The sequence below is a fragment of the Homarus americanus genome, unplaced genomic scaffold (assembly GCF_018991925.1).
Source record: "Homarus americanus isolate GMGI-L3 unplaced genomic scaffold, GMGI_Hamer_2.0 scaffold49667, whole genome shotgun sequence".
In the NCBI taxonomy this organism is placed as follows: Eukaryota; Metazoa; Arthropoda; class Malacostraca; order Decapoda; family Nephropidae; genus Homarus; species Homarus americanus.
This window is the reverse complement of record NW_024738608.1, coordinates 6,694,021-6,718,902: the sequence shown is the minus strand read 5'-3', so window position 1 is coordinate 6,718,902 and position 24,882 is coordinate 6,694,021. Positions and strand designations below refer to the sequence as shown.

Genomic DNA, 24,882 nt, shown 5'->3' with positions numbered 1-24,882 from the left:
CTTCGTCTTCCTCGGTGTTCGTAGATGTGGATGAAGTCGGAGGGGGTGATCTTGATGAGGGCTTCTGCCCCTGGGGTCTCGTGGTGTTCTTGTTTCTTGGTAATGTGTCTTTTCTTGGGTCTTCTTTCTTGATTTTTCTTTTCTTCTTGTTTTTTCTTGTCTTGGGCGTGTACAGCAAGGAGAGCCTCTTTGTAACTCAGTTTCTTGTCGAGACGAGCCTTGGCTATCCTGCATTCCTCATTCCATTTGGGGCAGATCCGGTCGGCGGAGGAATGTGGGCCGCCACAGGCAGCGCATTTTTTCACTGTGTTGGGGCAGACGGTGTAGCGGTGTCCGGGGCTACCGCACAGGGAGCAGGTGTCCTGCGCCTCACACTTGTTGATGATGTGACCGTAGTGCTGGCATTTGTAGCAGCGTTTGGGTCTGCAGAAAGGCTTGACTGGCACAGTTACCCACGCCAGTTGAGCCTCCTTGGGTAGGGTTTCGTGGTGTCCGACGAGGGCAGTGGTGTCGGACAGCTTCTTGACACATTTGAGTTGTCCCTTGAGTAGTTCGTCCAGCTCTTCTTGGTCCACGTGGGCAATTTCGGCGTGGGAGATTACTCCCAGCTTCAGGTTGTCCCAATCGTGGGCAATCATTTGTATTTGGATGCCGTTGATGTCGGGGATCTCCGCGAGTTGTACGGGCATACCATACTCGGCGAAGGTGATCTTGATTACTCCATGCAGCTTCAGTCGTTCCACCTTGGTAACCCCCGATCCCTTTAGTTTCAAAGAACTTCTTGAGAACTAGGAGGTTTAATTTCTTGGGGCAGGTCGGTTTATTTACTACCAAAAGGGAAACTCGGTTGACCTTACATCATTTTCCCATCATGTTGTTGACCTCCAGACCTTTCTACCCATCACATAACTGACTGGACCTCTATCTATAACATAACTGACCTCCAGCCCTCTCTCCACCCTCCCAGTCGACGTTCTACGGTTCTAGCCATCAGTTGCTGGCGTTCTTGACCCGGTGGTGTTCCCTGAGGCGCACGGCGTTGATGCGGATGAAGCCTCGGGCGTCTGGTGGCTGGTAGTCGCCCTGGACATCCATTGACACCAGCTCTTTGTTATACAGGGACACGGGCGCCTCCCTCCCAAGCACGTACACTGTAGAGGTAAGTAAAATATATACACCACTATATACAGTACGTCCGTGTATGTAAAGAGCGTGTATGTGTGCGAATGTGAATATTTTTGTGTACTTGAGTGTCTGTATGTTGTTGCGTTTACTAACATTTATCTACTTCCGTGTATGTAAATAGCATATATATAATAATAATAATAAACGATTTATTAATAGAGTTGCAGCCGGTGGCTGAAAATATACAGACTTACATTTGATTTAGACATAATGATATAATATGCATTGAATACATTTACAGGGCTGTATAGTACATAAATCAGGAGTTGTTTATTATTTTAACAATAGATGGGATGGTGCTGTTTTTATGTCTATCGGTGCGGGCTCTTGTGGGCCGAATTTTGTTGTAGTGGCGGACTGCGCGAGGTGGGTGGGGGGCTGCCGGTGGCAGGAGGTGGCAATGATGAGGATGGTGTAGTAGTCCATATGTGTGCGTATGAGAATGTTTTTGTGTACGTGAATGTCTATATGTGATTGCGTGTATTAACATTTATTTGTCTTTGTTAATTTATCATTATACATACACTCATTCGTATACATGTATTAATTAAAAAGTTTTGGCGTAAAAAAATCGATTATAATTGTGTGTACAGGGGTATTTGATTATAAGTTTGTTTACATGCGTGTATCTCTCTGTCATTTTCTCTTTTTAACTTCTGTCCCTCACTCTATCTCTCTGCTATTTTCTCTCTCCCTTTCTGTCTGCCTCTGTTTCTCTATATCTTTCTTCTCTTCGTCTCTATCCTACATATAAACATTGGTAAAACTGTTACTTTATCAAAATCTCGGAACTTTCATTAAAACCTTCACCATCATTCGCTATCACTATCATTTTTGTCACTTATCGTCACCTACCAACTATTAGTACCACCATTATCACCACCAGCACTAGTGTCACTATCTTCACCATCACTACATACCACTGCCCTTGTACACCTTGAGGGTAACACTGCCAGTCACCACTATCATCACCACTTACCTCCGCCCTTATACACCTTGAGGGTAACACTGCCAGTCACCATCATCATCACCACTTACCTCCGCCCTTGTACACCTTGAGATCAACACTGCCAGTCACCACTATCACTACCACCACTTACCTCCGCCCTTGTACACCTTGAGGGTAACACTGCCAGTCACCACTATCATCACCACTTACCTCCGCCCTTATACACCTTGAGGGTAACACTGCCAGTCACCATCATCATCACCACTTACCTCCGCCCTTGTACACCTTGAGATCAACACTGCCAGTCACCACTATCACTACCACCACTTACCTCCGCCCTTGTACACCTTGAGGGTAACACTGCCAGTCACCACTATCATCACCACTAACCTCCGCCCTTGTACACTTGAGGTAACACTGCCAGTCACCACTATCATCACCACTAACCTCCGCCCTTGTACACCTTGAGGGGTAACACTGCCAGTCACCACTATCATCACTACTTACCTCCGCCCTTGTACACCTTGAGGGGTAACACTGCCAGTCACCACTAACCTCCGCCCTTGTACACCTTGAGGGGTAACACTGCCAGTCACCACTATCATCACCACTAACCTCCGCCCTTGTACACTTTGAGGGTAACACTGCCAGTCACCACTATCATCACTACTTACCTCCGCCCTTGTACACCTTGAGGGTAACACTGCCAGTCACCACTATCATCACCACTAACCTCCGCCCTTGTACACCTTGAGGGGTAACACTGCCAGTCACCACTATCATCACTACTTACCTCCGCCCTTGTACACCTTGAGGGTAACACTGCCTGTCACCATCTTCTGGGAGTCAGCGATGCATCTGTCGGTAAACTCAAACTCCGGACTGTACCATAACCCTGCAAAATACAGCCTCATGTTAGGATACAGTAATACAGCTGAATGTCACTCTACATGATTTAAATACCAAAATACAGCTGTAGTGTAATAGTTACGTCACAGTAATACATAAACAGGAAGACATGAATTAAACAGTGTAGTCATATGTTAATTAGACACACCTGTAATATACCTTTAAGAAGATCATTTATGAATTAGTGAAGGGACAGGTGATACTGTTAGGTATATGTGATGTCTTTTGTGTGTACCTGTATGTGTGTGTGTCTGTCTTACCGTTGTAGACCTGCTCGGCCATACGGTGACTGAGGTGAGCCTTGATCTTCCTCACTTCACGGTCGAGACACAGGGCTTCCAGGTCCAGGTGAGCCGCCCTCAACACCGTCAGCCCGGGCGACTCGTACACTCCCCGACACTGTTTACGCCCACCAACGCCCACGCACGACACACGCCCATAACCAAAACAAGGAAAATATAAACAAGTGAGAGAGAGAGAGAGAGAGAGAGAGAGAGATGGTGTCAAAGTATAATTTGTCTATAACATTTCATTCACAATTATGTGAATGGAGAATAGATGATACTGTATTCCCCTGAGAATCCACACTCACACACACCTTGCAACGATGATTCAGTTCTCTATATTACCTGAATTACAAATGCTATCTACCCCGACGTTCACCAAAAGGGTTCCACACCCACCTTGAGGCCAATGAAGCGATTCTCGACTATGTCAATCCTGCCGACGCCGTGCTGGCCCCCAATTCTGTTACAAGTGCGCAAGATCTCCAGAGGATCCGTCACCTGCTTCGCATCGCCCGCCACACTCACTCTCGTGGGCACACCTGTAGCAAGAGGACAGGTGATGGTTACCTGAGTTAGTAAAGTCAAAGGTTGGAGGAAGGAAGGGAGAGAGGGAGGGTGGGTTAGGTGCTGGAGTAGAAGGCGAAGGGTTAGGTTATGGAGCTTCACAAGATAGGGGGAGGGTGGCTTAGTAAGAGAGACGATGGGGACTGAGTGGTTGCCTTGGCTTGGTGGTAGAGAAGTTAGGATGATGGTCTAGTTAGTAGGAAAGATTTAAGATACGGAGTCGAGTTACACCTAGGTGAAGGAGAAGGTGGCTGAGGAACACGCCATAGTGAGGGACGTTAATATCATAGTGAAGGGGGTTTAATAAGATAGGGGGGGGGGGATGACACCTGGGAGGGTATCAGTGGCTCACCAGCGCAGAAGGTGATGGTGAGGATCTGTGGGGTGTCAGGGGCCTTCTCTGGGTCGGTGGTTAACTGGAAGATGCCCTCTGGTGGATGTGTTGCAGGGTTCTCGAGGATCCCTGACTCGTAACTGAAGGAGTAAGGGGAGGTGGTGGATATGAGATGGTAAAGGGGGAATAACACTGTAAATAGAGACAGATATAGTACAAGCACAAAAGAGGCAATGGAATTCACAAGGGATTATACCTAATATGGAGAATGTTGGCGTCCATGCTCCAGGGGGCCTTGGGGGTGATGGGGAGGGGGATCTCGTGTTTCCGGGCATACTCAAACAACTCTATACGACCCGGGTACTTCTCGTAGAATTCCGGGTCCTTCCACGGTGATATGATCTGAAGGAGAAGGAACCAAGACATACTGAAACTGGCTAATAATAGTCTAAAAACAAGTCTACTTTAATATGGCCTAAAGCTAGTTTAGGAAGATCTGAAAGTAATATAAAATAGCCCTAAACTAGTATATTAAAGTCTGAATAACTAACAAAACATACATTCTTTAAAACTGAATGCCCAATCATTATCAGTTCAGTCGTAAATAGATTTAAAAACACTGGGGGTGTGTTCAATCCCATGCATCTGATTGGGTTTCCTTTGGACGGACGGTTAATTTTATAAAACAGGGTCGTGTGCATCATCTAGATGCCCAAACCTGTACCATCAGCACCATTAACACCATCACATTAAAATTTCTCTCGGTAATAACTGACCTCGATGTCGGGACAGAGGGCGTAACAGCCTAGCTCGAAGCGGATCTGATCGTTGCCTTTCCCTGTAGCTCCATGCGACACGTATCCTGCCAGGGGAGGAAATAACCACGTTAAGTATGTCCTACACACCTCACACTTTTAATTAATTTCCTACCTATACATGGCGGTGTAGCATCCCGTATGAGTCAAGTACAGTCCCAAAATATCGTTGGCGGTTTTGGAAAAGTAACACTAATATTATGAAGGTTTTATAGGCATAAAAAACGAGTTACTTAAATACAAATCACCCCAAAGTCTATAGGGACCCGGAGCATCATATTTACGAGGCTCCCATTTACCTGTAGGACCCACTAACCTACAGGTAATCCTCCTCACCTACAGGTATACAGGGCGGGTACAGTATCTCACCTGCGCCGACTCTCTCAGCAACACGCACGAGGCCCCTCACTATACAAGGCCTGGCCAGCGCCGTCCCCAGTAGGTAGCGGTCCTCGTACACCAAGTCGGCCCTCACAGCTGGCCACACGAAGTCCTCCACCAACTCCCGTTGTTGGTCCTCCACTACCACCTGTCATACAACAGATGGTGTATAAACAGTACATTTGATGGCTCGAATTTGATAATACCATCTGTGTTTATTCTTGTAACATGCTGAGTCATGCTACAACAGCAAAAAAATCAACACTAACAGCTAAAAAAAATCTCTACCACTAACAGCAGCTAAAGATCTCCCGAAGCTCTCTCCCATCTTACCTCTTTAGCTCCTAACTTTGTAGCTTTTCTCTTAGCTTTCTCGAAATCTTCCTCCTGTCCAAGGTCGGCCTGACGGAGATATTACAGACATTAGAGCGAAATAGTATGGAGAAATATCATGTGGAAATATCATGGGGATATTCAGTTGGGAAATATCTTGGGGTAATTCTATTGGGAGCGTCAATAATGGGTGTGCCAAAAAAGGGCATAAAAATGGTGTCAAAAGGGGGGCTTAAAAAGGGTGCGTAAAAGGGGACAAAAAGAAAGGGGGGGGGAGCTCACCAGGTACGCCACGACGTCGAATCCTTGTTCACGGAGCCACACGAGGATGCAGGAGGTATCGAGGCCCCCAGAGTAGGCCAACACGACTGTCTTCCCCTTATCAGTCATACTGTCGTCCTCACTACTACTGCTGGAGGAGACACATACACAGTACTGTACCTCACTACTACTACCGGGAGGGGAACAAGAAGCATGTGGTTGTGTTTACTATGGGTGCTACACTTCTCACATCTTCCATAATGAAATAAAGTATGTATGGGGGTTTGTGAATGACAAGTGACGTCACACCATTCACAAACACAATACCTGAACCGGAGATGAGTTAAGTGCTTATAATGACAAAGTTAATTGAACATTATGTTAATATATCTTCTCTGTACACATAATATATACGAATTATTGGAGTTGAGGGGGAAAATTTATATAAGAATCAGTTTGTGCATTGTTGTGTGTGTGTGTGTGCAAGTGATCGTATTAGTATGTCTTCTGCCTGTACGTATGCGTATGTGTTGTATGTTTATATGTACTATATATATATATATATATATATATATATATATATATATATATATATATATATATATATATATATATATATATATATATATATATATATATATCGGTATGTATCGGATATATGGACAAGAAAGCTTTATATATCCTTAGCTACCAGTAGCACACATGAATCAACAGTTCTGACTTTTATTACCTACATGACCAGGTAATTATCACAAGAGGCAAAATATCCAGGTAAATGTATTTACGGATACAATAGTCATGATAGGCCTCGTACACATGACGCCATGCATCGCTTGACTTTATGGTTAGCTCCATCTTGGGGGAACACGACATAACATAAACATTACCCGTCTGGAGATACACCAAGGTGGCACTGCCAGGACCAAACTAGTTTCTGCTGGTGAGAACTGATCAACGAAAGAGAGTAGCAAGTTTTGTTGTACGACTAGCCGAGGAACTATAGAAAGCTTAATTGCAACTGGGGGTATAATTTTACTTTCGGACATAGTGCGCCCCAAAGTTATAAACTACTGAAACATTTAGATCTCCCTATTCTGAGCATTTTGAACCCCATATATACCTGGAGGAAATGGATAACAGTAACACAATTGAATTTAATTGATTTTGCATACTTTTCAGTAGTCGTCTGTGTGATGTTATCATCGTGAAAGCGAGCTAATTATGAGCGTGTTTACATCACGTATGCGTAAAGTCTCCCAGTCTTGACCAATGATGTTGTAGGGTTTCGTGGTATAATGTTGTCTAGCACTCAGGATGGATGGAAAATCTAAGGTGGTTTTCTTATATAATATAAGTTATATGGTAGACAGTCTGGTGCTGGAGGTGCCGTGTGGTGAGGAGCTGCTCAGTAGACACGTTCGGTGAGTAGCATGTTGTAGGAGGTAGATGTGCAGGAGCTTCGTTAGAGAAGATGTTGCCTGTTGCTGGCCTCCTGGTTGAATGAAAGCTGGACAGCGAGGAGCTTGCTGGAAGAGGTGTTGCGTGTTCAGGAAGAGAGGCCAGAATGAATCTCAATGGAGAGACAGAGCTTATATACCCAGCAGCCGTGAGTCATCTACGAGTCATGTTGGGAAAACCCGAGAAAGTCGTCGGTCTTTGGTTCCGTTGCTAAGATACTGCGGCATCTGGTGACGCCCCCCCCTTGCGGCTAGTTTGGTTGCCAGGGAAGATGGTAGCAGCTGGTGGCTGCGGCTACGCAGTTGTAGGCAGTTGTAGGGGAGACGTCCACTACAATGTATCGATCTCATCACGCGAATTTATTTTCGACCCATCGAAATTGAATTTTTTCAAAGGGAGGAACCAAGGTACGGATTCGTTTAAAACACACCAAAATACACTGGAAAAAACATGCTGGGACTCATGTCCTAAAGTAAAAATTTACCCAACCGGGATTTGTATGCAAGCCATGGTGCCGGGCATACGATTGGGTAACGTAATTGATCATTCAGTGCGTAACAGACGTAATAGGCTGACCAAGCTGGCAAAGACAATAAAAGTAAAAAACGAATATATATATATATATATATATATATATATATATATATATATATATATATATATATATATATATATATATATATATATATGGCCTATAAGAAACAATTGTGCTTTAGGTCGCGAAGAACTATTATTACGGAATCAACATGGATCATGGGAGTCCAAATGTCCCAACATATCTCTTTTAATTTTATCTTTTGCTAGACTCTGCATATGTTAGGCTGTCATAATACCCGGCTAACAGGCCCTTTTAGCCCTTCCCACGCTTTTTTATTGCTAGACTTCGCAGCCATCCTCAATCACGAGTCACGTGTCACCCAGCACTCAAAACAAAGTTATATCCCAATGTGGCGGATATAAACGTTTTCTATGGCATCAGTGCAAGGGGTCTTATGTATTGTATACACAGAATAATAGAATAATAGTCATAATAAAACAAATAGGGTGAAATACTGGTAGTGACTATGTGAGAGGTTGGAGTCATAGACCAAGTTCTCTATAGACTTTATTATCACAGCGTCAGCTGGACACTGGCCACTGGCGCTGCCAAGGACAAGCCCCCCCACTCAACATGGGAAAACATATCGTACGATGGTACACTCTTACATCTTCCCCCCAAGTTAAAAGGAAATGACAATGCACCTTTGAACTAACAAAAGGAAAACAATGCATTCATAAAAACAACAATAATGCAGGAAAATCGAGTCAAACAAAGGAAAAAAAAACAAAAACAAACCTCTAAACTGATTTTACATCACATACGCTACACCACGTAGTCCGTCAACCAGCCCGGAGGCCTACGGCCTCTCCTGGGCCTGGCCGCGCTCGACTGGGGAGGGGCCGTGGGCGCGGAGGAGGGCGCGGGTATGGAGGGCACAGCAGAAGGGGGCCCAGGAGGCACAGCTTGGTGCACCACCGGAGTAGTAGGCACAGGTGTGGAGCCGTTTCGCAAGTGGCGTCTGTTTCGGATGGACACCCTGCCACTGCCACCCAACCTGACGGCATACTGCCTGTGAGGGCGGGCTTCCACCACTATGCCTGTCCTGTCCCAGAGCTTGGTAGCTGCGTCCTGCACACGCACCTGCGTGCCCACGACTAGGGGAGCCAGCTGGCGGGATACCTCCCTCCGCGACAGGACCCCATCCTGTGTTTCGGCCAAGCGCACCTCCCTCATACGAAGTGCCCGCCGCCAGTGCTGGTCCACCTTATAGTGCTGTCTGGCCACGGGAACGCCGTCACGGAGCTGGCGGCCGGTGGCAAGTTGGGCGGGCGACTTGTTCACCCCCCGCAGAGGCGTGTTCAGGTACTGGAGGAGGGCCTGGGATGTCCTATCGCAGTCCAGGCTACCCCCGGGCCCAGTATTATCCCTGAGGAGCCTCTTGGCAGCCTTGACCCCAGCCTCTGCCCTGCCATTGGACTGGGGGAAGTGGGCCGACGAGAGGCGCACCTCGACCCCCCATGACTTGAGGAAATCTGTCATCTCAAGGCTGGCAAGGTTGGTACCTCCATCTGTGGAGATCTGCTCAGGTACCCCCCACCTCGTGAAGTAGGCCCGCAGACTGGCGATGATTTTTCCAGAGGTGGCCTCGTTGGGGAAGTGGGCGATCTCCAGCCAACCTGTCAGTCGGTCAGCATATGCTAGGTACGTGCGGCCCTGCAGGTGGAACAAATCGGCCACCACTTGTTGAAAGGGATAGTCTGGCGCTGGGGTCAGAACCAACGACTCCGGAGGCTGGGAAGGGGCGTGGGTCTCGCAAGCAGCACACCGGGACCGATGATACTGCAGGTCACCCTCCATGCCAGGCCAATAGACAGACTGCCGGGCCCGCCTGAGCATTGAGTCGAGGCCCTGGTGCCCCACATGCAGGTTAACGGCGACCCGGTGGCGGAGGGAGTCGGGGATGACAAGGCGCACGCAGCCCTGGTCAAAGGTGTAGGTGACCAAACCCCTGACCACAGCCAACCTGTCCCTCACCGAGAAGTACGGGCGCAGACAGGCCACCTCCTGTGACTTGTGGGGGTGCCAGTCGCCCGCCAGCACCCTCGACACTAGAATCTGGTACACTGGGTCGTCCGCCGCCGCTTTGCACACTGTGTCTTCGTCCATAGTGATGCACCCATCCTGATCCAGTGCTGCGATTGTGACTGCACACACTGCAGCGCACAGGTCCTCCTCTTGGTCCATGTCCTCCGCATCAGGCGCCGCCCTGAGGGAGGGGAAGCGGGATAGGGCGTCAGCTGCACAGTTCCGCTTCCCTGGCAAGTATTTGACCGTGAATCGGTACTGCAGGGTCTTCTCCTTGAGCCTGAACAGGCGCGGATTCGCCACATCCGTGAAGGCTCTGTCCCCTAGCAAGCCAACTAAGGGGCGGTGGTCCGTCACCAGAATGAGGTTCGGGCAGCCAAGGAGGAACAGCCTGGCCTTGCGCAGGCACCACACCACAGCCAGGGCCTCCCCTTCTACTGCAGCATAACCGGTCTCGGCCGTGCTCAGATGTCGGCTACCACACAGAACCAACCGCCACCCTCCTCTGCAGCAGAAGGGCGTCTCTGGAGGCACAGGCACAGTATTGTTGCAGGACGACGAAGCCGATGCCCTCCCTGCTCCAATCAGTGACAGCTGCCATAGGCCTGGACTTGTCGTAGTACACCAAGCCGTCTCTGGCCAACTGACAGATGGTGTCCTGGGCCTGGCGAAACTTGAGCCGCAGCTGGTCGTCCCAATACACCTGCTTGCCCACTGGCTTCTTGAGGAGCTCACGGAAGGGCTCCATCACAGGTGCAGTGGCAAGGAAGGGAGCCAACTGATTAACCAGGCCATGCCAGGACCTGATGTCAGTGATTGATGGCTGATCCGGCATGGGGAAGTCCTTGATGGCTGACAGACGTTGGGCAGTGGGCTGGTACAGGTCCCACCCCAGGAGGAAACCCACAAACTCAGCTTCTCTCCTGCAGAACAAGAACTTTTCTGGTTTCAGCGTGATACCTGTGCGAGCGCAGGTCTCCAGAAAATCGTAAGTGTGCCAGAACGCCCCCTTCACACTGGAGTCATAGAGGAGAGTGTCATCCACGCACTTGTACTTGCGGGGCACATCCTGAATAGCGTCGTCAAACCTCTTGGTGTAAGCATCTGACGCTGAGCAATGTCCCATGGGCGTCCTGCAGTATCGAAAACGTCCCCACGGCGTGATGAATGTGGTCAGGCGTCTACTCTCCTCCTCCAACTCCACTTGATGAAATCCCCAAAAGGCGTCGGCGACGGTTTTGAACGAGTGCACTGGCACCCCAGACACCATGTCGAATGGTGCAGGTGTGTGGTGCGTCTCCCTCAGACAGCTTGCATTGAGGCGTTGGAAGTCCACAGTGCGCCTGGGCTGACCGTTTTTCTTGGCCACCACGACCATCCTGGCGCACCACTCCGTAGCCTCACCAGCAGGCACTGGCTGGGTGACGCCTCTCCTGACGTCCTCCTCCAACTGGGCCTTCACCTCCGCTTCCCAGTGTTTCGGAACGGGAGCGGGTGTGTGACAGGCATAGGGGGTCGTGCCGGGCGTCAGGTGGATACGGTGAGGGGGACCAGTCATGACTGGCAGTGGGGACCTGCTGGTGTTGAATGCGGTAGACGAAAAGTGCGTGAGTAGCCATGCCTCCAGCCTGGCCACATTCTCCTCCAAAGGAGGCAAGGGTATCTCAACTGGCCTCGGCGGGAAACGGCTGCTCTCAGGTAAACGGTTCGGAGGTAGATCGTCGGCAGTGTGCCGCTCCCCTCCATCGCCCACGGCAGCCACAGCACGTCTATGGAGCGGGAAGTCGACAGGCACCAAGTTGAGGCACTTGCAGGCCTCCAATGACAGATAGAGGGCCTTGGCTGTCTGCACGAAGTAGACCTCCTGGACGGTGGACCCCTCGTCCACACCGAGGCGGCAGGGGGCGGACCCCAGACACTTGAGCTGTTTGTTCGCCACGTCCCTTAAGCCATTACGGGCCCGAAGTTGCCCCGGACACAAACCGATGTCCCGGAGCAGGGATGCGCCTGCCACACACACCATAGCACCCGTGTCGGCTACAGCCAGCACAGGGGTGGCGGGGGAATTGCCCCCGGCCTGGGACACGAACACTTGTAACCTGGGGTGGCGGGATAGCTGGGCTGTTGCCACTGTAACAGCGCCTGACACATCCACAGGAGCACTTAGGGCTGACTTACTCCTACAACACCTTTTGAAGTGACCAACCTTACCGCAATTGCGACATGTAGCCCCACTTGCAGGGCAGTTACTTTTACCAGGGGCATGTGACACGCCGCAGTTACCGCACTGCCCGCGACTGGGGTGTGGAGGTCGGGCGGCAGCTACCTCAGGCTCACCGGTGACGTCATCACCACCCGCCACTGCCTCCGCAACTGTTCCCACCACTGCCTGGCCAGACGTACGACACAATACACCAGCATCTCTCACTGCTGCCTCAAATAACATGCATTTGTTTCTAAGCACTTCAACGCTATTATAACTAGAGTACCCCTGGAAAATTTCCCTTTTCAACACTGGGTTACTCAGGCCCACCATAACTTTACGTAATAGCATGTACTCAGAGAGGTCGTTATCACAGGTGGGACATTTAAACTCACACTCCACTGCTTCTGAGAAGCATCGTTGAAAATACCTTTTCATGGGCTCCTCTTCACCTTGTTTGCTGTTGAAAAACTCGTTCCATTTCACAGCTTGGTTTGAAGATTGAAGAACCATTCCACTGATGGCGTCCAGGGCTTCTTTGGGCGAGAGCTGCTCCCACTGACCGCTGGGGTATCTCGAGTCAATCACTCTTTGGAGTGCGGGGACGCAGTTCAGGCGAATGTGGAGTGTGGCCACCAGCTGTGGCCACCCGTTCAGCAGCACCCATGACTCCATGGACCGCCTCCATGTCCTAAACGCAGCTGCTGGCATTTCTGCCTCACACTTCTCTGGAGCGACAGCTGCTGAGGGCTTCATGACCGGCATAGAAGCATGACCACCGCCAGCACCTAGAGACGCCATCTGAGCCATCAATGCACTCATGGCCTGCTGCTGGGCACGCGTGGTGTTCCCGGCCGGTGTAGAGAAGCCCTGGCGTCCCCTTGAGGGCGTCGAGAATCGTGGACGTGTAGGGGCCATGTCAGCGTTCTTGTCAGGGCTGTAATGGCGTGTCGGGCCCCGACATATCCTACTCACTGTGCGCCATGTGGGAGGTTGGAGTCATAGACCAAGTTCTCTATAGACTTTATTATCACAGCGTCAGCTGGACACTGGCCACTGGCGCTGCCAAGGACAAGCCCCCCCACTCAACATGGGAAAACATATCGTACGATGGTACACTCTTACAGACTATAAACATCAAAACAAGAATAACTAAAATATACACATTGTTACAGAAGCGTGTGCCAAGTTCTAGTGATAATAGCGAGAGTAAGAAACATACAGTAATAGTAATAGCGATAAAAGCAGAGATACTCACAGTACGAAGAGCGAAACAGCGATAACAATAGTAACAGTATTGGCAGCAGCACAGGAACCTGTCAGCTACCTCACACCTCAGCCCCCTTTATACAACTGGCTCGTAGGCAAGAGGGGCTGGGATCATAGCGAGATGGCGAGTTGGCGACCTTGACGTCAACAACAACTCCACAAGGCGTTGAATATAAAAATTAGGATGATGGCGCAATTACTCAACTGCAGACTATTACTCACAATCGTGTTGCCGAGACATGAAAAACACCAGGACAGGTAGAATAGGATTAAATAAAAAAAAATTGTATGGTCATTAGAAAGCCGGGGAGACGACGCGGCCAAAATAGTAATTTGTTTATTTACTTTTACTTTTATCCTCTTCGCCACTGATCGGCTTAAAACCAGACCTCTTGGCTCATAATTTTCCTGATACTTACTGCGGCCAGACGCAACTACATGGAACATAGGATGATTACCAAAAAGACTATATACAATTTCAGAACATTACCAAGAGCAACGGCGTAGATCCTGGGGTGGATTTTGGATATTGACCCCCCCTACAATCGGGTTTGGGGGGGGGGGGGCTTTCCTATATAATTACCTTCCCCCTACCACTCATGTACGTGTTTCAGAAGAAAGGATTTAAACCATTCCAAAGTGAAAAAAAAAAGTGAAAGACCAGTATTGTGGAATAATTGGTAAAACTGTTTGAAATCTCCGACGATTCCTTAAGGTACCAATATTATCTCAGACAGTCTTGTAAACACTAAAATTACCCAGTCCTGTCTCGTTTCGCCAGTCGACGCCGCCACGTACCAGACAGAACAAGAAGGTGCCGAGTGTTATTGTGTTTCTAATAATCGACTTATATCAGAGCTGCTTAGAATTGTGGGATTGTTGAAGGTATTTTGTTATGTAACCTGTGAGGGGGACAGGCTGTAACACGTCACTGAAGATTTCCAGCTTATCAGGTGAAATAAGAGAGGGTGGAGATTCTTCAGGTGATCGTCAATTATTGTTATTATTATTAAGCTTAATACGAATTATTTAGCCCAAATTAAAAACATTAGCCCGGCAACCATACCTTTGAGATCACCAAGTTGAACCTGGCAGGTTCACACTCAAGTTAACGAGCTGTATGATCCCATGTCAAGGAATAATACAAGAAGAAAAGATAACTCGCCATCCTCGCCCGCACACACACACCATCACCATGGGCGTCCGCTATGGAGGGGGGGGGGGGGGGCAGTTTTGTTAGATAATAATCAGGTGAAATAAGCTTGGCGTGCCTAATCTTCAGATGATCGCAGACCTTGAACATAACAGTATTTAACCGTGAAATAACCTTATAATTGGTTAGGTTTGGTTAAGATCAAGTTATGTTAGGTTAAATGTTATGTAAGGTTTATATTAAAAAAAATTTTAGGTCGATGTTCTGCTAGATTAAGGCCACGTCAGATAGTTAGGTTAAGGTTAGGTAAATGTCAAGTTAAGGTTACTTTAGCTTAAAGACATATTAAATTTATGATGAAATAGGTTAAATGTTAAGGTTAGGTGAAAATTATGTTAGATTACGAGTGCTTGGTTGAGTTTATGTTAAATTAATATTTTATAGTTATATCGCCTATATAGCTTGCATGTATTGTCGGTCGGGTTAAATATGGTAGAGAGTCAGGTTAAGTATGGTAGAGTCAGTCAGGTTAAGTATGATAGAGCTAAGAGTTTTGTGTTTGTGTGTGTGAATGTTGTGTACAGGTGTGTGGATGTTGTGTACAGGTGTTTGAATGTTGTGTACAGGTGTGTGTGAGTGTGTAAACACCACTATTATTCAAAGACTCGACTAACTACAAGGATTAGCACCATTAAAACCACCAAATTACAGTCAATAATCTTGTACATAATATTCTCTGGAGTGATTATATATCATTGAATGATTGGCGCTGACGAGATAAATTTAATGAAAAGTAAAATATTGAGTTTAAGTTTTGAATAATATATTTGTGTTGTACCATAAATGAACAAGTCGGGAAGGGAGGTTATTGTTACAGGATAAATATTACTGAGAGACGCATGACTTACTGTTTATTTACGTGTTTAATGTACCTTTTATAATATCTTATCTGACCTTGAGTTTATACTGTATATATCCAAAATATATATTTTCAACATGCTATTCTTCCTCTTTACTTTGTCCTCGCTGCCCCTGATTGGTCTATTAACTGCCTGGGCGGGCAGTCACCTCTCTATTACGTATTGTTGGCAAGTATTGGGCATGTACTGGCTCCGGAATGTGTATGTACAGTACCTGCACCAGTGTTGGTTGAAACTGGTCTTGAAAACTCTCACACTTGGTGCCGTCACAATGCTCTCTTACAGATTGATCCAAGAGTTCACAATTTGCACTCCAAGAGTTTGTACTGACAATTTTCTGAACTTGTGGCTTCTTTAACCTTAAGTTGTGACCTCTAGTAGGGTGGGCATTCGCCAGCTCCAGGTGTGAACACTTGACTGAGTAATGTCCTTTGAGGTGATTATACACTTCTATTAGTCACCCCATGCCTGTCTATAGTATAAGTTAGGCAGTTGCAGACGATCTAATCTCTGGGTAACTGAGGCGCCATCATACAGGTACCAGTCTGGTGGCCCTCCTTTGAACATTTTCAATCAACTGAGTCTCCAGCATATCTCAGGGACCACTCGGGGTGACAGTGTAGAATCATGTGAACTGTGTCAAAGATTCAAAGGGACAAAATGGGGAAGCACCTCCCTCCTGAAGAGCGTAAAGAGGGATGGACCGTCTAGGTATCTGAAGTCCTTAAGGCTCTTCTCTTAAGACTCACGAGCTTAATTGCTTGATTCACCTTCTCACACTGGTCAGAGACCTTTAGCTCATTGTCACCATACACATAAGAACATAAGAATGGAGGAAACTGCAGCAGGCCTATTGGCCCATACTGGGCAGTCCCGTTTACACTCAACCCCTGTTGCTCATATAAGCATCCAACCTATGTTTGAAGCTATTCAGCGTATTCGAGTTAATGATGATATTTGGTAACTTGTTCCATTCATCCACTACTCTGTTTCCAAACCAGTGTTCACCTATTTCACGCCTAAATCTAAATTTTTCTAATTTAAAACCGTTGTTACGAGTTCGCTCCTGGTTGGATAGTTTGAGCTTTCCACACCTTCTCAACCTTTATATAGAACAAAGTAGTGCTATTTTTAACTCACTTTATTACACCATGGTTCTCTACACCAATTAACATGTATGAAATATACATACATGTGACTTTGTTCAATGTTATTTAGCCAGATGAATTTTATTTACCGATATTTAGCATGGGGGAGCCTTTGCCTTTAGTGACAGGACTTAAGAGTACTTGGTGAGGCCAGTGCTACAAGGGGCCGGTATTATTGCTCACTTCTTGTTGGCTGAAGACCACCACCATCTATCTGCCCAGCGTGATAACTTTCTGCTTGCCTAGTGTGATAAGATAGTGGTTGTTGGCGACGATCAATACTACCATTGTTACTACTACTACCACTTAATAATACTACTACCGCTGTTATTACTACCACTTAAGAATACTATTACCGCTGTTATTACTACCAGTTACTACTAACATACTCTTAACGTCACCACCAAAACACCTACAATTACAGCACCACCACCCATAATACCAACACCTGCCTCAGATCATTTTAGGTCTCTGAATCCCAAATCATTGAGAAATTATAGCTTTTTTGTCATGTAGAGAGTTTGTGAATCTATTAGAAATGGTATACAATTTCAAATCTCTTATTCTTGGCAATCTAAAGGGGTTCTATGTAGTCAGCCACAACACAACAAAAGACAACACCCTAGTTTGATTTGGTACACTGTATAAAGGGGCTCTCAAAATCTGTAATTATTTTCTCCCACTCGTCTTATTTTAAACTCTCGCTCTGAAACAATGGATTGGATCATTTTAGTCAATTTAATGGGGAAAAAAGTACCTAAGCATTCAATTTTATACTTGTATAAAAGTAAAACATAAATTACAGTACTGTATATTACTTCATCTCTGAATTGTAAAATGTCATAGTTGCTGGCTGAGGTGATTCTAGGAAAAAAAGGTCACTTAACCTAATGCACCTAAAGTTAAGACTTTTTGGGTCACCTCTGAGTTACAAGTGTTAGTCTAAGACCAACTGTTTACCGTTTATCCAAATGTAAGTAGTTCCTCCGTGTGAACAGCTTCCACAGTTGTGGGCGAGGAGAGGTGAGGTTCTCTTGCTGCCGGACGTTGGACAATAGTGAGACTCCTCTTCCTCATGCTCGGCTGATATCGTTTGTGTCGTTCATGCCATTCAGATAAAAAAATTTTACAGATAAGGCAAAAGTTCTCTCTCCCATAGATATGCTTTTAATTACATTGCAGGCAAGGGCATGGAGCACTCTGGTAGTGTAAGTGAAATAAAATGAGGAAAAGTTAAATCTCTCAAACAAAAGTAGATGTGATAAAGTAGCATGAACCCTCACCTCCATTGTCCGAAAGACTCCACCACTCATCTCAAACACCATTAAAAGCAGTTAAGCGAGTCTCATTCAACTACATATTACAGAATTTCATAACTTTCATTTTACTCCCTCCTTCATAACTATAACAAGCATTTCCCCCCCATAAAAACTAACAATAATATGAAAGCAAGTCCCATTTCAGTCATGTTGGTGTTCTCAAACTTCTGCCCCATTAATTCCCATTGAATCAATGGCTACTAAGTGATTTTCTAGAATGCACTGTTTTTCAGTTACAAAACAGACTAAGGAGTAATACTGTATACCTGTATATTAGTTTTGTCAAGTATTACTCCTTAGTCTGTACTCACCCCTGAAGATGGGAATTACACGACAGCACTTGGGAATTTCATGTTTTCTTGCGGTTATCAGCATATACTTGGATCACGCACACCCACAGCGATTTACTTGTATATATATATATATATATATATATATATATATATATATATATATATATATATATATATATATATATATATATATATATATATACAGTGGGGTATGCTATAACGAACGGTTTTACCTATAAAATTGAAAATGCTATAACGAACGAAACTCCTACAACGATCATTATTAAAAAAATTTCTAATTTATTGTTTTTTATTACAAATATTAATGATATTCTTTATTTCAGGGGTTTAGATGCATATTTATGCACTTTTTTACAATTTTTACAATTTTATATTATATTTTTCAGTGTTAAGTGGTTGTATTTGGGGGCCTGGAACGGATTAATCCTATAACGAATACCTCTTTTTTTTTTTTTTTTTTTTTTTTGAACAAGTTCTAGAACCAATTAGATTCGTTATAACATACTTACTATATATATGTATATATATATATTTATATATATATATATATGTATATATATATATATATGTATATATATATATAGATATATAGATATATATATATAGATATATATAGATATAGATATATATATATATATATATTAGTCTGCATTTACGCGGTCAATTGAACCCGTGGAGGCCCGCGTAAAACGAGAAACGCGTACGTAAATGAAATAACAGAACATATGGGATTCATTGAAATAGAGACTAGGCCGACCCCCAAACTCCACTTTTTCCGACACAATACGTAACTTGTAGTCAAAATAACATCTTAATTTTATGATGGTATGCACACACAATTAATAATTAAGAGAAATATCAATATTAGTTTTTTTAACACTTACGTTAGTAGAAAAGCGGGTCAGCACACGTGGATGGCGGCTGGTTCCGAGGCAGAGGGCACATTAGTTGCCCTCCGGTGAATCACTTTCACTACTCTCAGAGGTTTGCAGGGCCTCCCAGACAAACCTCTCAAAAGTCCATATCCTCACTGTCACTATCACTGACTTGGGCTGGCTGTGGTTGTGGTGGGTTGCGGGCGAGGAAGTCCTCAATACTACGTTGACGATTAGCATTGAAGTTGTCGAGATAGATCTGGATATACAGCTCCATAACTTTCGTCAGATGGTTATTAGACTCTTCATACCGATGCTTGTCAAGGACGAGCTTCATTTTCTCCCCCAACTCGATGATTTCCTTCACATTATCATGGCTTGGTCCAGGTAATTCAAGGTTTTTCTCGGGTGGTGGGGGTCCCGCTGAAGCCATTGTGAGGGGAATAGCGGGTACAAGAGAGAACTGTATACGCAGACTGAGAACGAGACAGGCCCTGCTAGGTCAGCGACTTCTACCCTCTGGTGGCAGGGCACGTCATGTTACATTAGACCAATCACAGCTAGCGGCGGAGGGAATGCGTGGGTGGTAAGGATGCGTGGCCCAATCACAGTCAGATACGTCATATGACGTCAGCGATAACGTAAGAGCGGCCTAATGCTCACCACTCACAGCATATGGTCAAGAATGGACCACGTGGGTTAAAAATGGCGCGGCGGTCTGGACCTCTCCAGCCGCGCACCGCGTAAATGACCAAATTTACGGCGTAATTAAAGCATTTTCATTTTGGCTAGGCATCGCGTAAATGACCAAACACGTAAATCCAGACTATACTGTATATATATATACACACACACACACACAGGTATACTGTACAGTATATAAACTTTTTCCAATACAGTAAACAAATTCCACATTATTCTGATCAAGGATCTGGGATAAAAAAGTTGTAATATTGGTAATTGTGCCCTAATGACCGTTGGAAATATTTAATTTAAAACCACTACAAATTTTACATCACCCACCTTCTTGATGAATATTTGTAGGTATTTGTTACCACATGAACAATCTTTTATTAGCAGTCTCACTTAAAGTTAAGATATATATAGTAGCACCTACATGGAGACAGTTCACATTATACAGTATAGGTTACAAATAGAGTACAACAATATTTTATGTGTTTATTTGTACAAATTATGTCAGGTCAAAGATATCCAGCATCAAGATTGGTTCAAAATACTTTGTCTCAATTTGCGAGATGCCTCACAAGAGGAAACAAAATAATATCACAGACTAAACGATTAGGTTGTGCCCCCAAGGAACTGAGCTCACTTTGGTTCTTCAACTATTGTATCACATATGGCCAGGATATACAATACAATAAAAAAATATATAAAAGCTATGACAATATACTACACATTTTATGGCAGCAGTTGTTAAATCAATACATCATACTCAATACAAACACGGTAGGACTGGTGAGTTTTAGTTCCTCAGGGAGATAACCCCTTCATCCAACTGACACTCGACATGGGAAACACCTGACATACAGGCAGTACCACAGTTGGGGCCTCATGAAAAAATAATTTTGGTTTTTCTTCCCAAAAATGAATTCCAACCATGGGAATTGAACTTGTACATAAACACATTTCATCAGATGCTTAAATATCATCTTTTAAAACTTCCATACCAGAAATTAGCTATTTAAAGGTTGAAAAAGTAAAAATACAGAGAAACCCTTCTAGCTTGACTCTCTTTGCTTAAAATTCAGGACATTTTTATAATCTTTTACACTATGTATATAAAATAACTACAGTATGACAAGTTAATGGGAAAATACAGTACTATATTTGTAAAAGAATTTGGACATTCTGTAGGAGAAGTATTATGCAAACAAAAGTTCATCAAGTGTAGTAACTGCACAAGTTGTACCTTGTATGATGATTATACAGGATACTCTTTTTCTGTAGTGGAAACCTGAAGTAATTTTCTCAAGACAATGTAAAGCATAATTTGACAATTTAAGTATTTAAGCACCCTTTTGGAGCAATTGTCAAATTAAACAGGTTTTTCTGCATTTTCAATACAGTAAAAATATTTACAAAAATCAGACTAAATATTTAAAATTATGTGTATTTAAAACACCTTGTACAAATTTTTGTTCACAATTCCCCTCCAAAATTACTCATTATATGGTAGATTTTAGCCCATAGATAGGCAATTTACTGGCAAAGAAAAAGTTAAACTGTTTTAACATGGAAGAGAGAAAGAAACACTCACACAGACAAACACATTCACAGTCTCTCAAACAGTGCTCTCTGTTTTAGATCCATAGTTATCCAATCAGTTTCTATTTTCTTTGTAAGTAAATTGGTAAAATAATTATGTCAAATTGTTCTGAAGAAAACAATACAAACAATTATGAAGAACATTCACATGATATAGATCAACTAGATGAAAAGGTGGATAACATATGAAGAAATTGTCATTTGTTAAATTACTCGATGCAGTTTGTAATATTACAAGTGAATGTTTACCATACCTATCTATGACTTGCTGATTATCAATTCAAACATTTACAGTACTTGGTTTTGTGCTGGAGGCTGATCATAAACTGCTAAAATTTTGATGTAAAATATTATATAAATCTTGCCAGAAGTGTTAAGAATATAAATTTCACAAAATACACAAACTATTTGAAATCTTTGGATAAGAGCCCAATAGTTTTGAGAGATGTAATATGTGCAAAAACAAGACAGATTTTACATCTAAGAAGTTTCAAATATCTCATGAGACTCCCAACTAACTGCAACTGCTAGTAATCTAAAAAATAGCTGGTTTTAATAGCCAGTTCTTGTCATTCAGGTGGCATTTGTCAATGGTGGTTTTGTACTGTACATGTATAGCAAGTAGACTCAGAAATATATAATATTTCTTAACCTGCCACACTTAAAATGTACAAGTCATTGGAAAATCCCAAAAATACATACTTGGTGCAAGAATGTAGTTCACATCAGCATCCACTACTGTACTTTATCCATAACACTGGGTCATATATTCAAAAAATACATAACAAGCAATACACTCACATTCCCAGAACTATCAGTACTTTACTAATTACAAGTACTTTTGAACTCTTATTTAACTTATCAAGTAAAACAATTTGAGAATTTTTTCTTCCTTGCAAGAAGAAAAAATAATCGGTGGCTCATATGAAGGGTACTGTATATGTACGACACCGGCATACAAGGACAGTGCACTAATGATAATCAGAGCTGTAAGTCTATAGCTTGAATGGGTTTAATGAATATATGCCAAAGTATGATTCCAAATATCTGGATGTATCCCACTTTTGTTTGGAATGCTACAAAGTAACTATCTCATATTACCTACTCATCTGCTACAATGCTATTTCCCAGCATCTGGGAAAACTACTCATACAATTCATCTGTCCTGTTCTTTCATACATCTGAATTACTCAGTTTTATCAGTCTGCAATTATAAAAAAAGAAATTATTTTAAATGCCTCCTTATCACTGACCTGCAATACTGACACATGACATTTGGATTTTTTTTTTATCCTGTTGAAAATGTGAGAAATGACAAGAAATTTTCTGAGCTTGATACAGTATTTGCATTTTGAGCTTCTGTCAAAATACCTGTACTTAGAAAATTGCAATCAACAAAGCAAATCCACAAACTCAGCAATGATGCATAAACAGAGGCAGTATTTGCTAACTTATGAGACTCAATTTCAGTAACCTCTGTATAAGTATTTACTGTGTGGTTAGTACAGAGTTCTGAAAGATAATACAGTAGTGCTAATTTGACAAAAGGTCGGGCACAAGTTGCCTGGTACAGTATTAAATATTGTAGGTATGGATGTTTTAGGTGGACTGGGTCAAATTCTGATAAATTCTCTTGCCCCACCATGCCTCCAAGTCAAATGGTTTAAAATCTGGAAAAAAAATAAAAAAATAAAAAAATAAAAAAATAAAAAAAATAAATAAAAAAATAAATATATATATATATAAATATATACATACATATATATATATATATATATATATATATATATATATATATATATATATATATATATATATATATATATATATATATATATATATATATATATATATATATATATATATATATACACAGTCTCTCCTCAACTTATGACATATTCGACTTAAGACAACCCGGACATACGACGGCCATGGTCGTATAAAATATTTGTCACATTGCGTATTTTTTAGTCCCGACGTTAGTGATCGCGCTGTGTACTGACCAAATTTTCGTTTATAATTAACTCCCTTTAAAATGGCTGACAAGCGTAAAGGTGAGAGTTCTCGTGGTGCTGAGAAGAAAAAGAGACACCCATTTTAGAATTTCTATATATATTTTTTTGCCTTTTCGACTTACGACCTGGTCGTCAGGACGGAACCCCGTCGTAAGTTGAGGAGAGACTATACGTGTGTGTGTGTATGTATGTGTGTATATATATGTATATATATATGTATATATATATATATATATATATATATATATATATATATATATATATATATATATATATATATATATTGTACAGGTAAATATAAGAATCCGCACACCAAAATATGCCCTACATTTTAACTGATATACTTTACAATGAAAAGATTCTATACATACAATGATGATGTAATCCTACTGACCAAAAACCAAAATTTAATCCACCAAAAAATTCCAATTTATACTTCTAAAGTTTAACACCTTCAACAAACACCATCCAAAATGTTACACATGACTCTATGCCACATTTGCAAAGTTCAAGTGAACAGGCTATAGTTGATGTCATCAAGCAAAACAATTCCCATATCTGAGGCAGCTCAACAATTTCCTTCAGTTAAACTATATTAACCTGGTTGACATTTAAGTAGAATAATCCAACAGATTTTGTAAACTGGACCTTTACTTCTCAAAGTACATTGTCACAGACAAGTAAAGTAGCTTCCTAATTTAATAAAAAAGGATATCTAGATGACAGTATTTTTTAATACAGTGACCCCTCATTTAACGAACTCAATCCGTTCCAGAAGGTCATTCGTTAACCGAAACCATTGTTACAATGGGTTTTTTGGTAATTGGTTCCAGCTCACCGAAAATTTCCTAAATTCAACAAAAATGGTAGAAAAAATCATTTACTTTGAGGTGTGTATGTAGAAGGCTCCTGGATGATGATGATGATGAGGATTAGAATGGGGGTGGAGGAGAAGGAAGAAGAGAAGGCATTGGGGTGGAAGATAAGTCACCCCATGGCTCCATTTCACCCATAAAATTTTAGTTCTCTTGGTGTATTTCAAGATTATTTTCTTTAAATCAACACTGCACTGCATTATATATTGTCAATATGTAAAATATATTTCAAAATGACCAATAATTTGCTTGGAAACACAGAAAAAAAAAGCGATTAGTTGAAAAGAGTCTCAAGCAAGATGTTACCTCCACTGAAAACAGAGAGACTAACGCCTGTTTGCTGTGTTAACAGGCTGGATGGCACGCCAGAGACTAGTTTCTTTACCTTCAATTATGTTCAATA

The 24,882-nt window shown here is 43.3% G+C and overlaps 2 protein-coding genes across 14 annotated transcripts in view; both read right to left on the bottom strand.

The window, feature by feature from the left end:
- Positions 1–757: 757 nt before the first annotated feature.
- LOC121874201 (argininosuccinate synthase-like) lies at positions 758–17,857 on the bottom strand. 11 transcript variants are annotated; one of them, XM_042378216.1, is made up of 11 exons: positions 17,756–17,857; positions 6,040–6,169; positions 5,758–5,826; positions 5,413–5,572; positions 5,005–5,090; positions 4,485–4,630; positions 4,247–4,368; positions 3,727–3,869; positions 3,304–3,442; positions 2,928–3,029; positions 758–1,151 (listed from the first exon to the last, which is right to left on the bottom strand). In XM_042378216.1, the coding sequence occupies exons 2-11, from the start codon at positions 6,145–6,147 to the stop codon at positions 991–993; spliced, it is 1,236 nt and encodes a 411-aa protein (XP_042234150.1). In that variant the 5' UTR covers positions 6,148–6,169; positions 17,756–17,857; the 3' UTR covers positions 758–990. The 11 variants fall into 11 exon arrangements, with proteins under 11 accessions (XP_042234150.1, XP_042234151.1, XP_042234152.1 ...); XM_042378217.1 differs by having other exon boundaries at positions 6,040–6,166; positions 17,756–17,853; XM_042378218.1 differs by lacking the exon at positions 17,756–17,857 and adding an exon at positions 14,641–14,782.
- Positions 17,858–20,468: 2,611 nt separating this feature from the next.
- Positions 20,469–24,882, bottom strand: part of LOC121874199 (MAPK regulated corepressor interacting protein 2-like) — a 31,423-nt gene continuing 27,009 nt past the window's right edge. For all 3 annotated transcript variants that reach the window (XM_042378206.1, XM_042378208.1, XM_042378207.1), the window contains one exon: positions 20,469–23,259. In XM_042378206.1, coding sequence (XP_042234140.1) covers positions 23,189–23,259 — 71 coding nt within the window. In that variant the 3' untranslated portion in view covers positions 20,469–23,188. The remainder of the gene's footprint in view (positions 23,260–24,882) is intronic.